Genomic DNA, 16,981 nt, shown 5'->3' with positions numbered 1-16,981 from the left:
GTTCACATTAAAATGGAAGCAAAGACGCAAACCAAGCTAAAAATAAAATGTTCTACAAAGATGAATTTTTAAAATGGATTGAAATCTAGCTTTATTTGGTTCCTTAAGTGCCGGTTGTATTTAGCAGCACCTTAACTCTGCAGTGCTTTGCAAAGCCAACTATACCATTTTCCACCTTCTAGAACAGGTCAGTCAACTACAGCCCTCAGACCCTATTCATGGGCCACACCTGCTGATCACCTGCTTTTATATAGTCAACAAGTGATTTTTATGTTTAAACAGATTCATTTAAATAGGAGAAAATTATGTAAAATTTGAATGCCACTGTCCTTAAATAAAGTTTAATTGGAACACAGTCACACGTAAGTATTGTCCATAGTTGCTTTACACTACAATGGCAGTTAGGTAAATATTTTTTTCTTTCTTCCTTTCTTTTTTAATTAAGGTAGAATTGACAAATAATAGTTGTCTATATTTCTAGTGTGTGACATCATATTTTGATACATGTATACATTACAAAATACTTAAAACAGACTAATTAGTATATTTATCACCTCTCATACTTTTCTATGGTGAGAACATTTGAGATCTCTCTTGGCAATTTTCAATACATTTTTTTAATACATTATTAAGGATGGTAAGCACTCTGTAGTTACAACAGAACTCAGCCTATTGTCCAGAATAAGGTCCAGAACCCATTTGTCCTGTCTATCTAATAATATACCTTTTGACCAACGTCATTGCACCCCTCCTTCGGGCCCCTGCCTGGTAACCATCATTCTCAGAAATGAGTAATTTTGACAGAGATTTCATGGCCTACAAAATTTAAAATATTTACTACGTGGTCCCTTATAGAAAGCTGGCCAACTTCTGCCATAGATGAACATTGATTATTGTTTGAGATCTCTTACTGCTCATCACTGATCAACATGTAGAAATTCCTACTTGCCATTCATTTTATATTCAGTTTCTGAACAATAAACCTGTCAGTATCACATTATTCTCTTTTCTCTTTTTGTTTGTTTGTTTGTTGTTTCTTCGTTGTAGATGGCCACAAGACCTTTAATTTGTTTATTTATTTGTATGTGGTGCTGAGGATCAAACCCAGTGCCTTACACATGCTAGGTGAGTGCTCTACCACTGAGCCACACCCTCAGCCCTTATTCTCATTTCTTAACACTTTCTGGCCATGTTTCTGTTTCTCATCCTATTTGGATCATTGCCTAATTAAAATGTTTCCATCCAGAACTGCAGCTAATAGTTTTAAATAATATTTTCCAATTTATTCTGTTTGGGTTTTAAACACCGCACGTAAACCATCGTCACCTACTAACACGCTGCCACCTACACTATGGAAAACACTGAGCAAGTCTTCCCTAGTCTACTCTACCCAGGGTGAATGGTAAAAAAATGATGTCTTACCTGCGTAAATTACATTTCATAAAGCACAGAAAATTATAAACAGCATTTTTATATTTTGCTTTATCATCAAAGCACAGAAGTTTATTTATACATCTTTCATGTTAAATTAAAGCCAACATACTAATTGAAGAATGTGACCATTATTCTTTTCCTACTCGGTGTAAAGAGATTTCTTAATCCACACATAACACTGTCCCAAAGTTCTGAATATCTTTACAGTATTTAGTTATGTCTTCTCTAAATTTAAAGACTCAATTATGGCCATCCAAAATTAACCATAAAATGCTGGGCATGGTGGCCCATGCCTATAATCCCAGCATCTCAGGAGGATAAGGCAGGAGGACCACAAGTTCAAGGCCAGCCTCAGCAATTTAGCAAGACCCTGTCTCAAAACAAAAAGTTTTCAAAAGGCCTGGGGATGTAGCTCAGTGGTAAAGTGCTCTTGGGTTCAATCCCCAGTGACCACCTCAAAAAAAATTAACCATAAAACTACATATAAATATCAAAAGTAATGAGGACACAATGAACCTAATCAGGAGGTATTTTTGACACACAAGTTTCATGACCTTAGCCAAGATGACTCAATGGCCGAAAAAGTCATTGAGATAGTTCCCATTTGTTTATGACAGTTGAACAATCTAGCCTGCAAGCTGTCTGAGATTCCTCTGGCCATTCCTGCAAAAATTAAAGATTACAGTATTCATGAGCCAACAGAAAGCATGTAAAGCCTCCTTCACACTCCTGTTCAAAACCCAACTGGTAGGAGTTTGTGTTACTGTTCTTTCAAAATCTCATTCTCAGTATATACCTGTGTTATTCTCTAGGTTGCAGAGAACACAAAATCCACAAATTCAGGAATATTAGGGAAAGGCAAAGAAAAGGAAGTAAAAAGATCAGTATTCTGCTCCCACTGGGCTTTCCATATCAGAACCATTTTCATTTTTGTATGACTTTTTGCCTTGGGGAAATAAAGGCAGCCCTAAAATTACCTAGTTTTTAACATGTGAAATTCCACTCAGCCGATACAGAAAAGAAAAACAATAAAAAGAGAAAAAGGGGGAAAAAATAGTAAAGAGGCAGTAAGACCTACAAAGAAACCAAGGAGGGAATGGAAAATGAAAAGGGGAACAAAAATCTACAATGTAGGTAGGCATGGGAGGAGGGCAGTAAGACCTACATGAGGATTTTATTAAGCCACACTGATTTTTTTTAGAATTGTTTTTAGTTGTAGATGGACACAATATCTTTATTTTATTTATTTATTTATTTTATGTGGTGCTGAGGATCAAACCCAGTTCCTCACATATGCAAGGCAAGTGCTCAACCACTGAGCTACAACCCCAGCCCTGCCACACTGATTTTGAAAGCATATCAGTCCTATTCTTTACTTTAAAAAGTCAACATGTTCACCACCCAAAAGCTGAGATTAATGTGTTGTCCTAGAATAACCCTTATTTCCTTCCATATAGAACTGATTCATTAAATAATGTGTCTTGTTAGGTTGAACCATATGAAATTCCATATTTTTCACCAATTTTGACCTGCTAATAAGACAATTTCACATAGCTCAATCTAATATATTGGAATATGTCTCCATCATGGAATGTATTTCCATCATTAAGAACAGTTATATACATATGAGGTATGTATAAAAGCCACTACAAAAATAATCTCCATATTATATCTCAAAGAAAACATGTTTATAAAACATTCCTATCGGTATTTTTAAGATAACGATGTCCATTTATACAGTATGTATTTCTAAAATATATATATTTATATGTATAAAAATGTATATGTATGTATAATATATATTTTTCAAGATATATATGTGTACACACACACACACACACACACACACACACGCACGCACACACGTATGTACATAGAAATTTTCTGGAAGCACACCAAGAAAATGTCACCACTAGGGCTGGGGGTAGAGCGTATAGTGAATGACAAGGAACTTGCCTAGCATTCCAAAGGTCCCAGGTTCAATTCTTAGCACCACCCAAAAAAAAGAAAAAGAAAAAGAAAAGTGTCTGCCTATGAAAAGGAGACCAGAGGTCTGGAGTAAGAGGGAAATTACTTTTTATTCAATACCTTTCTATTAACATGTAACATCTACCTCTACTACTGTCTGAACATTTTAACATATGCATGTATTACTTTTTCTGTTAAGAAAAAGTCTGAACATTTTTTTCAAATGTCACCAGTAATTTAATGACCTTCACTAATATCCAAATCATTTAAAATGTTACAAAGAACACTTTAAATAAGGTAATTTCTTCAGTTAGCAGCCTTTTTTCACCCTAAATCTAAACTCCATTCTAAATAGCTTTACAACCCTAATCTTAGAGGGAATTAAAATTACTACACCTGTGTTAATAATATTCATATATCAGAAGCATTATATGTAAGTATGTAATATATAGTCCTTCAAGAAATATTTTTGCCCTCTATGTACAATATACTCTTCTTTAAGCCCTGGGCTCATCTACAGATAAATGCTTGATAAAGAAAGCACATATACACAAGCATGTGCATATGTATGTATATAGTTTACATATGTGTTCCCAGGATTGAAGCCACCACTAGTAAACCCAATCTGCCAGACCAAGTGGTCTTTTGGTGCATCTTCCAAATGTATAAGCAGGAACTACTAGTGTTATCTTACATGTGACTGGGCTTTGAGCTAGTCCTGGAGCCTCATGTCCACCAAGCTTTTTCATCTTACACACCAGCAGAAAGGATCAAGAGACTACCTTTTTCTAAAGATTCTTCCCTTAATTCTTACCTGAATTATAACTGAAGTCTGAGAATCAACAGTTAAATTTAGCAATTCTCAATCTATACATTCCCTCACCACCCTCATCTTCTTCCCTGACAATCAACATTTATGACGAGAGATACTTGGGTTGGGCACAGAGGTACAGGCCTGTAATCTCAATGACTTGGGAGACTAAGGCAAGTCAGATTAAAGCAGGAAGATTGCACAAGGCCAGGCTCCACAGTTTAGCAAGACCCTACCTCAAAATAAAAAATACAAAGGGCTAAAGATACAGTTCCTTGTACAGTGTTCCTAGGTTCAATTCCCAGTAACACACACACATACACCCACAAAGCAGGGAAAGAAGGACTGTAATTCATGAAGCTTGTAGAATATATAAACATTCCGGATTGTGAGATGTGGAATGTGAGATTGAGGCTCACTGGTCTCAGCAATCTAAAGTCCTGATCTAAGGTGTTCACTTATGAATAGCTGATGAATTCATGTGAACCCTAACATATATGAGCAAGTGTAAAATGAAGAATTTTTCATATTCAATACATTTTTTGAAATTCAAACATTCTATTCAATGATAATAATTATCTATATTCATAGCAAAATATGCTCAATATCTTTATTAGAAAGTCAAACAGAAACCAAAAATAAATATGCTTTTTCACTTTAGTCTCCATAAACTTGCTTTACCCCAAACCATAGATAACAATAAAATTAAAGAGTATAATCTTAGCTATTACCACAAGTTCACTGACCTTAGGAAACCAATTCTCATGAAAATAGTTGTAGAATGACTTTTGCAAGTTTTTTTTAAATGTTCACTTTTTGTATTGGGGATTGAACCCAAGGGCATTTGCCACTGAGCTACATTCCCAGCCCTTTTTATTTTTTATTTCGAAAAGAGGTTCACTAAGTTGCTTAGGGTCTCACAAAGTTGCTGAAGCTAAACTTGAACATGTGATCCTCCTGCTCACCCCCAAATCTCTGGGATTACAGGCATGTGCCACTGCCCCTAGTAGCAAATTTATTTTTTAAGAGGACAGCCAAACCCAATAATTTTACTGGTTCCCTTTTCGAATTCCTCATGAAAGTTGTCCATTGACAACAAACTCTCACTGTGGATTTTTAAAGATGAACATTAAAATACACGAATAATCTTTTAATATCCATAATCATTTGCTTTGTGTTTATGATCAAATTAAGACAACTTTTGAACCTCACAGGCTGGGAGAGCAGAAGCTCCATAAACGAGTAACATAACCTCCATATAACATATATGTATATATGCAACATATATGCAACTTTTTAATTATCAAAAACAACCCGTGGATGTAGGGTCTCAACTCTAACTTTGCAGGAACTCGCAAAACGAAAACCTGGCCAGCTTTCTGTTGGACACACGGTGAGTGCTCGAACAAGGAGCACCGTCCATTTACCACTGGCGTAGGCTCATAGCTTCTGCTTACCAGACAGCCACAGGAGGAGGACAGGATGCCAGGTGTCACCTCCCACCAACCCTCCCAGATTGAGCCAAGAGAGGAGCAGCCTTCTGCCCACTGGAAGGAAAGTGGCGGGCGCACCTTGGTCTGGCTGGTTGGCCTACACACACAGCGCACATGCTACCGAACCATGCCACCACAAGGAGGAAAAACTAAGACACTTCTTTTAAGTTCCCTAACTGGGCACTCGAAAAGGCTTTTCAGCTTTTCTCACGCTCCTGCCAAGCGGCTAGTTCCCAGTTCCTCCAGCCTGGCCTGACAGAATCTCAGGATCCCACCAGGAAAGCCTTGGAACTCCCAGGCCTGGAATCCCAGGCTGCGGGGTGGTCAGTCCGCACCTTTGGCCCCTCCCCTCCCCCAGACCCCGCCCCACACTCCAGGCCCCGCCCCCGACCCTTTTCCCTCGAGTTCCTGGAATCACCCAGCGCGTTTGCTGCGCCCCAGGCGCCCTCTCCACCTCCCAACTCCTCCGCCTCCCAATCTCCAGGCTCCCGCAGCCCTCCTACCCGCCTCACCTTGGTCCGGATCTGCCCTGAGGTGGACACTTTTCGGATCAGTTTCTGGGGTCCCTCTTGCTCTACTTCGCTGTCAGATGAATCCTCTCCGGGCCCCGCTGAAGCAGCGGAGGGGGTGACCACAGTGCCAGTCCCGGCAGCAGCTCCTCCCGCGGCACCCAGAGGGTGGTGCTGGCCACTGGCCCCCGCCATCCTCTCCGACTCCTGCAGGGACAGAGCACCGCCCGGCGCGGGGCGGTGGCAGAGATCAGAGGGTGGGCTCTACCCTGGCAATGCCCCGGAACCCCGCGCCCAGCTGATGCCGCCATCTTCGGTTACCCTTACCCTAGCCACCCCCACGGGGAAAGGATCATTGGGGACCAGATGCCCGGCAGTCAGGGACTGGACAGGCTTTTCTGCTCCATTCCCGCCCGAATTTCTGTGTAATGAAGCACTGTAGACACAGAACCCTTTCCCGACTAAGACCCCTGTGTACCCAACCTCAGAATAAGACCAGCGCAGGTTGAGAGGACGGGATGACAAAGGGATAGGCCAAACACCCTCCTACTTCTTCTAGGGTCTGGGGTCCTCAGGATGGACTAGAAGGCAGGACGGCAGAAATCCTGGGTAGTAGTCAATCCCGCCACAGGTCAGGCAGGGGCGGTGCTCTCTCCCTTGGTTATGGGCAGCAAGGGTAAGAATGGCCCCTCTCAGGAAAGGTACTTGGATCTACCTCCCGACTCCCTAGAGGGCATCCCACCACCTACTGGACCCCGAATCTCTGCAGACACTTGGGCCTCGTTGCATGGTTCCAGCAGAATAAAAGTCCCCTCTGCCCCGTGTTTGTCTCACGACCCTCAGCCCCACTCTGGGGACCATACCTCTCCCTCCTCCGCCTGGAAGTGCCGGCCCTTAGAGCTGTCTCCACTGTGGTGGGGTTTAGGTTTTGGTCCACCCCCACCCCCACCCCCACCCCCATCAGGCGCACGAGGAAGTGAAGGGCATTTTCCGGGAGGTTTAGCTCTGCTCTGAGAACTTTTCGTTCAGAAAGAGGGATCCCCTTTGGCTAACAGGAAACTGGAAAGGGCGTAGAGAGAGCGCAGAAACCAGAGAGGACACGCAGCCCAAGACGACAGAGTGTGAAATAAATGTCTTAATTGAAGCGCTAACCGAGACTGCCTGAAAAAAAAACAAGGCATTCAAGCTACGTGAACACCAGTACCCGAACACAGGGCGGTTGGGGCGGGGTGTTAAAAAGGAGAGGGGGGAAAAAAACCCACACGTACACACACTGGGAAGTCCTGGGAGAGCCACTCCCTAGCCAGGACTGGAGCGGGAGGAAATGGGATCAACAGGCTGTAGTCACCGCTCAAAACTCGCCCCTTGCAAGCTAGTTGTGTGGGTGCTTGAGAACAGCAGCCTTGCTGCAGGTCATGCACACTCAATATTCAAAGGTCCCTTGTAGGTCTGGAACAGCTTGAAGAGAAAATACTAAAATGACAGATTCTTCTTGTCATCCAAAGAGAACTTCAAACTATTGTTAGCTATATTTTTAAATAGGGTACAAAGTCCTTGACAGACCATAGGGTCTCTTCACCTGGATAAAGCATTTAGTCTCTGTAACATGTCCTTACCATTCTATACACATTCCTTTTTAATTTTATTTATTTATTTATTGGTTGACTTGATCTTTAACATTCCTCCATATAACAACATATATGTATATATGTAACTTATATATGCATTTTTTTAATATTAAAAACAACACATGCAACTTTTTAATTATAACTAAGATTCTGGGTTTTCCCCTCCTAGTTGCAATACAACTTCCAACAATAATCTGATTTATGTGTTAGGGGCTGACAGTTCTAACAAGTTTTAAGAAAGAGTATGCAAATCCTAACACTGTAGATTAAATTCATGAAAATGTAAAATGCACTGACTAGTTTCTATCCTCCAAGACAAGGAGACTGCTGCCACGTAATGCTTACAGAGATGACTTCTCTAGCTTCAGCTACTGTTTAGGAAAAGAAGGAGCCAGCAAAATGAACTTGAAGAGTTCTTCTGGCCCTATAAACACATAATTTTATATCTAGAAACACATATATCACTGGAAATTCTTTAAGAGAAAAATAAGCAAAATAATGGTCTTTATCCTCATCTGACATTTAGTCACTGACAAGTCTATGACTTAGCAACGTAGTAAAAGATACCCAGTAAAGGGTCTTTTGAAAGAATAAGTTTAATTCTGCCCTCTTTTAATGTAAAGAAACTGAGGTATAAAAGCACAAACTGGGACCAAAATCAAAATTGTGATTACTATTCAAATGTTCTATTCACTTTATCATATTAAATAACAAAAATAAATTTGTCCTCTATCATTTACTTCTATTCACACATTATGCTTTCAAGTTTTATATAGCAATATTTTCCAGAATTCAGGGAAGGGGTGGTTAAATGGAAAGTCTTTTTTAATGCCTACGCCTACTGTGTGATCCAAAAGGAATAGTATGGATTACATTTGGGGGGGAGTGACCAAGGATTGGACTCAGGGGCACTTAACCACAGAGTGACATCCCAGCCTTTGTTTGTGTTTAATTTAAAGACAGGGTCTCACCATGTTGCTTAGGGCCTTGCTAAATTGCTGAGGCTGGCTTTGAACTCTTGATCCTCCTGCCTCAGTCTCCCAAACCACGGGGATTACAGGCATGCACCACCACACCCTGCTTGGATTACATTTTTATTCTTTGTTTCAAACACTGATTGCTTAAAGATACTTTAAAGCACTTTTACATCCAGGAACTGGGAAATTAATACCTCAAAGTAAATGTATTTCTTACTTCTAAAGATTTAACCTCACAGTCAGCTCTATAATTTCTCTACCCTGTAGAAAATTCAGGGTGAGCCCAGTGTGGTGGTCCACACCTATAATCTCAGACTGAGGCAGGAGGATCACAATTTCAAAGCCAGCCTCAGCAACTTAGCAAGGCCCTGAGCAACTGCAGAGAGACCCTATCTCTAAAAAGGCTGGGAATGTGACTCAGTGGTTAAGCACCCCTGGATTCAATCCCTGGTACCAAAAAAAAAAAAAAAAAACCAAAAATCTTAACTCAGAAAATATGGTGTAGGCAAATAAATAAATGCCACCTCACTTCCCAAGAAAGGAAGCTCATCAAAATTCTTTTCAACCATCTCTTCTGAGAGACTTTTGCGGAATCCCTAATTTAAGATACCTTTATTATTGTTACTTTGAGATCTCTGAGGTTTCCTGCATCATTTAAATATATATATATATATATATATATATATATATACACACACACACACACACATATATGAAGATGCATAAATCATAGCCAAATATCATGCTCATACCAATTTTATGAATATTAACATACAACTATCTATAGATGTAATCTGAATTATATTCTTATCAATCACTACTCATAACAAAACAGAATACCATTAACAACTTTTAAATCCCATACATTCTGTGGTTTAATATTAAATATGATAGCATAAACTGGCTGAATGCTACATTTTATATCCTGAAGACAAGTGTGCACATTTAAAAATTCATATTCTAGGACTCCTATTCCTGATCAGTAAGGAACACATGTTCAAGGAACTTTGCCAGTTGACCAAGTACATGCCTAGAAGACTGTTTTCACTAAAACTTTAGAACAATTTCCATGGCACGCTTTTCTTACACATTCATAATTTAATATTCAAGACTTTATCTTATTAAAATTTCCTTAGTTATTATCTGAATGAAAAAGATTTGAGATCAATTGTGATTATCAATTGCACATACATGTGGTCACCCTTGTAACTAAGGCAAAAATCTTTCATTATCTAAATATAATGCAGTACTACATTAGTTATCTCTCATTTCTAGTCTGATCCTATTCCTTTGAAACTCTTTCCTTCCTAATTTTTTTTATAAATTTGGATTGTTTTACAGACACTAACTGGTATTATATCATTTGGAAATATAAACAAAATGTAGTAGGTGAAATGTACTCCAATACCCTTCCAGTAAGAACTACTTTCTACATGCCTGTAATCCCAGTGGCTCCACAGGCTAAGGCAGGAGGATCAGGAGTTCAAAGTCAGCCTCAGCAACTTAGCGAGGTTCTAAGTAACTCAGTGAGACCCTGTCTCTAAATAAAATACAAAAACTGGCTGGGGATTTAGCTCAGTGGTTAAGTGCCCCTGGATTCACTCCCCAGTACCAAAAAAAAAAAAAGAAAGAAAGAAAGAAAAAAAAAGAAAGAATGAATTAATTACTTTGTAAATAGTCCTACATTTTGTAAATTTTGGCTTGAATTCTACTTACCCCCTCCTCCAAGATATTACTGAGTAAGGATTGCTTGGCTAAACATCTTCCTGACAATCCATACCCACAACCAAAATACTTTTAATTGATTATAAATTTAGGTAATACCTATATTTCCACTGAGACTTGATTATATTCCAAAGCTAGCATTAATGAAAATACACAGAAACTTAAATGCTAACACTATCATCTTTAGGCCCAATGTCCCAGCCAGAGTAGAGGGACTACTAGCTAATTTAAATGTTCCCATTTAAATAACAAAGAATGTCATAAAGTCCCAGCAACTGCTTGTCAGCTGCAGACATGAGTGAATTTTTGACAAGAAGTATATTCTCTAGGCTGGGATATAGCTCAGTGGTAGAGCCCTTGTCAAGCAAGTTCGAGGCCTAGTTTTGATCCCCAACACAAAAAAAAAAAAAAAAAAAAAACAAGAAAAAAGAAAAGAAATTATGTTTCCTTTACAGTTAGCTAGCATCCATTCCTGATAGTTCATTCACTCTTCTGCCTGAAGAGTAGACTCATTATCACATTTTAGATCACATCAAAAAAGAATGAGGGCTAGGACTATGGCTCAGTGGTAGTGCACTTGCCTGACATGTGTGAGGCACTGGGTTCGATTCTCAGCACCACATATAAATAAATAGAATAAAGGCCTATCAACAACTAAAAATAATAATAACCAAAAAAAAAAAAAGAATAAGGCCAGGTGCCATGGCACACACCTGTAATCCTCATGATTCAGGAGGCTGAGGCAGGAGGATCACAAGTTCAAAGCCAACCTCAGCAAAAGCAAGGCACTAAGCAACTCGGTGAGACCCTGTCTCTAAATAAAATACAAAATAGGGCTGGGGATGTAGCTCAGTATTCAAGTGCCCGAGTTGAATCCCCAGTACACCCCTCCCCCCAAAAAAAGAATGGGAATATTGCTTGTTATATGCCATAAGGGATAATGCAACAGGATAAGTGTGATATTAATATCATTTATTTGCTACTGGATAGTCCTTTTTTAAATGTAAATGAGCATACTTTCATGGTAAAGCAAAGCTGCCAATATTTAAATTTAAAAAGTAGATTTTTAAATAACTTAAAAATGGAGTCCAAGTGAAAATAGGTGTTCTTAATTGAGCTCTTTGAGGGTCCACAAGTTGGTTTTCATAAAATCTGATTCCCTTGAAATTGTGTTAAAATGTATGTAAGAGGGTGGTTCCATAAGATTATATCCACTAGTGATGTTATAGCCATCTTAATTTGCATAAGTACACTAAACAATGTTTGCACAATGACAAATGCATTTCTCAAAATTTGTTCTATTGTTAAGCAAATGACTGCAAAAGACCATGACAGTGTATTATTTAGGTGCATTTCTGAAGAAGAAAGTCCATTGCTTTAATCAGATTCTTAAAGAGATCACTGACCCAAAGGTCAAGAATCCAATTTTGATGGATTTGTGTTCCTTCAATACATTTAGATTAAGCTGATTCTTCCTCTTTTGCTCCACAAGCCTGAAATATTTAACATTTAAACACTTTTTTTTCTAATAAATTCCTCCTTTTTATTGTATATGCCTCCCCACCTTTTCAAATTTTTTTGTAATTGTAGAAAGATACCTTTATTTTATTTGTTTATCTTTATGTGGTGCTGAGGATCGAACTCAGGGTCTCATATGTGCTAAGCAAACCCTCTACCGCTGAGCTACAACTCCATCCCCATGTACATGCCCCTTTTAAGTAATTTGGATAACTTGAGGGTTTGTTTTTTTTTTTAAGAATTTAAATAAGAATTTCCTTTATTAGTCCTAAAATAGACCTTTGTGGTCATAACATGTATGACCACAAAATTTCAAACTCATCAGAAATAACATTTATATCACATATCTAAGCTCTCCTGAACATGTTTTTTGGACTCTCTGAATGGAAATCATTAACATACATGGAACCAAACATTCTGTTGAATTAAGAATGCAAGCTTTCTGAGGACAATGATTTGTGTCTGGGTTGTTAAACGCTATCCAACAGTTCCAGAACATGATAGGTGCTGGACCAAAACATTTGCTGAGCAAATACAAAGGCCTTTCATGTTTAAAGAAAATGAACCTAATTTTTTAAACCAAGTTCTACATTCTGGATAGTGTCACAGTTCACGCACACATTTTTGTTAGGGCTCTAGTTTTAAAGATTCTGGTGGTGAAACTGGTACTGAATATTTTCTGTAGAAAATAAATGAGTGGTTTTGTTCTTGTCACTTCTGAGAAGTAAAGAGGCTGGGCAAGGTGGCAAATGTCTGTAAATCCCTGCAATTTGGGAAGCTGAGGCAGGAGGATCCTAAATTCAAGACTAGGCTGAGCAATATAGCCAGTCCCACTCTCAGAATACAAAATAAAAAGGGTTAAGGATATTGCTCAGTGGTAGAGCACTCCTGGGTTCACTCCCCAACACCTCAAAAGAGGAAAAGAATCGGGGTTCTCTAATTTGGTGGGCGCAAAGTAGTTGACATCACTACCCTAAAGAAACACTACATATGACCAGGTGTTTCCCATTGTGAGTGGCATGGGCTTAAAGTATCCAGGTTCTGAAAAGACTTCAAATACAAAAGTATAGGAGTAAATCAGGTCACTGGGATTTAATTCTCAATGATCTTTAGTTTAAACGTCAAAATTAAATTGTATTTTTAATTTCAAGTACAACTTACTCCCCAGTGATAACCACAATAGAAGAAATATGAGCAGATGGGCGACCTAACAACATGTTCAAATTCACAAAAGCAAAAACAGCTGCAGATGCAGATGGATCAGAGTCCAAGGACACTTTTGAAAGGTCAGGAAACAGGAGGCAGAGAAACGTACCCTGAGCAAGGGAGCTGGAGTGTACATATTAGAAAAGAAAAAGGAGAACCAACCCTGGCACCTGACCTAGAAGCTCTCAACAGGCTGAGGCCGGCCCGACCAAACTCGCGGAGTCCCTGGGAAAATAGCATTCGAACTTATAGTCCGCAACGCGGGTGAGAACAGAAGCTTTTCTGACCAGTTCAGAATTTCAACCGAGACGGAGTACCAAACATCCAGGCAGGGCGTGGAGAGTCAAAATTGGATGCCAAGGAAAAAAGCAGCCCACACTGGATTACTGAGGTCTGAGTGGCACCGGGATTCCTAGGTAGAATCCCCGGAGGGATGCGAGATGGTTCTGTTTTAAGTTGTAAAAAATAAGTCGAAGGGGTCTGGGGAAATAAATCCAAAGACCCTTGGTCTTCTCTTCCTTATCCTCGCACACAAAAGACACATGCACACACTACTCTCGGCGCCTAAAATTACTCAACCTCCGTGTTGCGTGTGCAGCGAAATCCCAGGCGAAAGCGAAGTTAGCTTCTGGCTTCATCCCGGCAAAACCCCTTGACCCCTGGAAAAGCCTGTGGCTGCAGCGGCCGACAAGAGTCGGAGGCGTGGTTCTGGGCTTCCAGCAGCGATCGGCCTCCCCAGGCGGCGGTCCTTAAAAACCTGTGCGCCCAGGTGATTGCGAGGGAGCAGTCTCAGGAGGGAAGACCCACCTCGTCCCAGCCCCACACGCTGACCGCACAGCCTGGCTTTCTCCGGTCCCTCTGCCTACACTCCACGCTCGAAAATCAAGTGAAAAGTTGGAAAGTCGATGAAGCACGGAAGCGGTCCTCTAAGGACCGTCACCAGTGGGTCGCCAATGGCCCCTCCGGGAAAGCCTCAGCCGGCCGGACAAAGGCGATCCGGGCGGCGCGCGGGCGGCGGAGGAAGCGCTGCCCCGGCTGGGAAGCAGCTGGGGACCTCATCCCTGGCCATTTCCTGAACGGAACCCGGCCCGGGCGGGGGGGACAGAGTAGAAGCGGGAGGGGGGTGGGCGCGGGCGCGGTACCCACCGGTTCCTCCCAGGTCGGGCTGCGGGCGCCACTCGCGGGGCGCACGTGCTGCGGCTCCATCGCGCTGGCCCGCGGCTGGCCACCCAGGCGCGCGGACCCCGGCCCCCACCGCCGCCGGGGCCGCTGGATGCGATTCCCTCGTCGCGGTCCCTCTCGGCCGCCGCCGCCGCCGCCGCCCCGGCTCCCGCCCGGGGGCAGCCACCGGCCCTCCCGCCGTCTCTGGCTTCCGCCGCGCCGCTCTCTCCCGCCCCCGCGCCGGTCCCTTCCTCCGCCGCCGCCGCCTCCTCCTTCTCCTCTTGGGTCCCGCTCCCTTGCGCGGCTCCGAGCGGTCCGCTCCCGGCTGCTGCTGCCGCCGCCGCCTCCCACGGCCGCAGAATCCACCCCTCGCTCCTTCCTCCGCCCCCGGCTCCCTCCCCTTTTCCTCCCCGCTTCCCGCCCCTCCCCCCGCAGCCCCCTCCTCCCGGCGGGCGGCCCGGGACGCACGTGACCCCCTGTCGGGCCTTATAAGGCACGGAACCGAAAGCGGCCGCCGGGTGGTCACGGGCACCGGGCGACCGCGCTGAAAGGAGCGGCCTCCCCGGGGGCCCGGCGCGGAGCTGCGGGCGGGCGCTCAGGGAGCAGCCGGGAAAGCACGGGCCCGGCGGCCGCCGTGTTGGCGATCATAGCAGCGGTGGCCCCGAGTACAGGAGACGCCTGTCAGCGCCCCTCTCCCTCTCTCGCTGTCTACCGGGAGTCTGCAGCTCGCGCCCGCCTCTGTCCAAAAGCTGGCTGCCCGAGCTGTAGGCGCCTCCCCGCCTCTGGGTGCCGAGGCTTGAAGGAAATCACATTGGACAGTAGCCGGCTTCAACAGAGCGAGGGAGACCTTCGCACTCCCGAACCGCTCCAGAACACACGGAGCCGGGGATGGTTTCTGCTTTGTGATGTTAAGAAAGCTACAGATGGGTTACCATCTGCAAGAGAGGTTAAGCTTGAGAAGTGCTGCTTTTATTCTCTTTTAATGATTACCGGTTTCGTGGAAAGAAAGTCGTGATGGGCTGAGACCATCTGCGCTCCAGTTTTAGCACCACACTGAAATTAGGGGAAGGGGCTGGCACGCCGCGAGCGCTCATTAAGCAGCAAGTCGCCTCCTCCCGTCCTTCGTGGGAAGGAAAAAAATGTTACAAATAGCATTTCAGATCATCTCCTTGGCACTGGATGTAGTTTCCATCTAGTTCTAATTCAAGAGTGACTGACTTTACACAGGTTGTTGCCTCTCCTGAACTTTCAGAAGCCTTCCGTCTACATCTTCTCACGGCCTTTATATCAAATGTATTCACAGGTTTTCAAAACCGGAAAGTCAAAAACATTTACTTGATTCCGTCTGTTATGCCTGCCATTCCACTGAGACTACACTGACAAAGGTCACCCAATGGCTTTGAAGATTCCCAAAAACATTTGATGTTCTTCAATTCTCATCTTAATTGATTTACCTGAAGCATTTGTCACTGTTGAATAGGTTTTGATTCTTGAGTCTATCCTTTCCCTTGGCTCCTTGATGATTGAGTAGTGATGCTGCCTGAGCATTTCTTGCTCTGCTACCTCTTATATGTTGGGGAACTTAAATACTTTGCCCTTGGACTGTTTTGCTACCCAGGAAACAATGAGCCGTCTATCAGACCTTCCCCTGCCTTGATTTGAACTGCCAACTGCTGATAACTCTTAAATTACCATCCCTATCTCAGATCTCCAGTTCTATAAAGCCAACTTCTTAGCAGAAAATCTCTACTCAGATGTCCCCCTTGAACTAGCCTGACTAACACAGAAGTTAGCTTCCCTAACAGTGACTTTTCTCTCCTGTCTCATTCTCGGTAAATGCCATAATTTACCTAGACAACAAAAGGAGAAACCTGAAAATTACCCCAGGCCCCTCCTCCTTCCATTGTTCCCCACACCCCATGGTTCCTGTCCATCACCTTCCCTTCATTCACTGCTGTTCCCTGGTTTCAAGTCTTTTGTTTCAAGTTCCTGAAACTTTGCATTACTTTTCCTTATTAATTTAGCTGCCTCTAAGCTGGTTGCACCTCCACTGTTTATCTCTAGTACATTGACTTAAGCAAGCCCTGTAAAGTACAAAACTGAGCAAATCATTCCCTGAGTAACCCTTGCCAATAGCTCCCCAAAGCCTAGAGGGTAGAATTCCACTATCTTAGCCAGTGCCTACTTTGCCAATCTTGTCAAACACTTTGAGTTCCTTGCATTCAGTTCCCTATCAGGTCACTTATTTTTATGCTGTGCTCTCTTATGGAATGTCCTTCCTCTTATTCAGTCAGTCCAAACACCTGCTCATCTTTCACCATTCACCCAAAGAGTCACCTTTCTTATGAAATCATTCATTCCCAACTCTGCTGCAGGTTAAAACTAGCCTTTCTCTCTACACTGAGTGACTAAATATCTTCTCTCTCCATTCCCAACCATAATACTTAGCAGACTTTGCCTAACTCAGTTTTTACATTTAGTCTCCCCAATGGCACGTGTGATGATTGACTTATCTCCATTTTCCTAGTTCCCAGTTCAGTTCCTCACACAT

At 42.5% G+C, this 16,981-nt stretch overlaps 1 protein-coding gene across 1 annotated transcript in view; it reads right to left on the bottom strand.

Annotated features, from left to right (window-relative positions):
* The window catches only part of Dgkh (diacylglycerol kinase eta), a 183,923-nt gene extending 169,251 nt beyond the window's left edge, over window positions 1–14,672 (bottom strand). Inside the window, exons 1-2 of the mRNA XM_076872669.1 lie at window positions 14,416–14,672; window positions 6,219–6,422 (exon numbers count right to left, since the gene is read on the bottom strand). Coding sequence (XP_076728784.1) covers window positions 6,219–6,422; window positions 14,416–14,475 — 264 coding nt within the window. The 5' untranslated portion in view covers window positions 14,476–14,672. The remainder of the gene's footprint in view (window positions 1–6,218; window positions 6,423–14,415) is intronic.
* Between the last annotated feature and the right edge of the window lie 2,309 nt (window positions 14,673–16,981).

This window comes from Callospermophilus lateralis, chromosome 12, assembly GCF_048772815.1.
Source record: "Callospermophilus lateralis isolate mCalLat2 chromosome 12, mCalLat2.hap1, whole genome shotgun sequence".
NCBI lineage: Eukaryota > Metazoa > Chordata > Mammalia > Rodentia > Sciuridae > Callospermophilus > Callospermophilus lateralis.
Note: the sequence above shows the minus strand (reverse complement) of the source record. Positions and strands in the feature narration are given on the sequence as shown.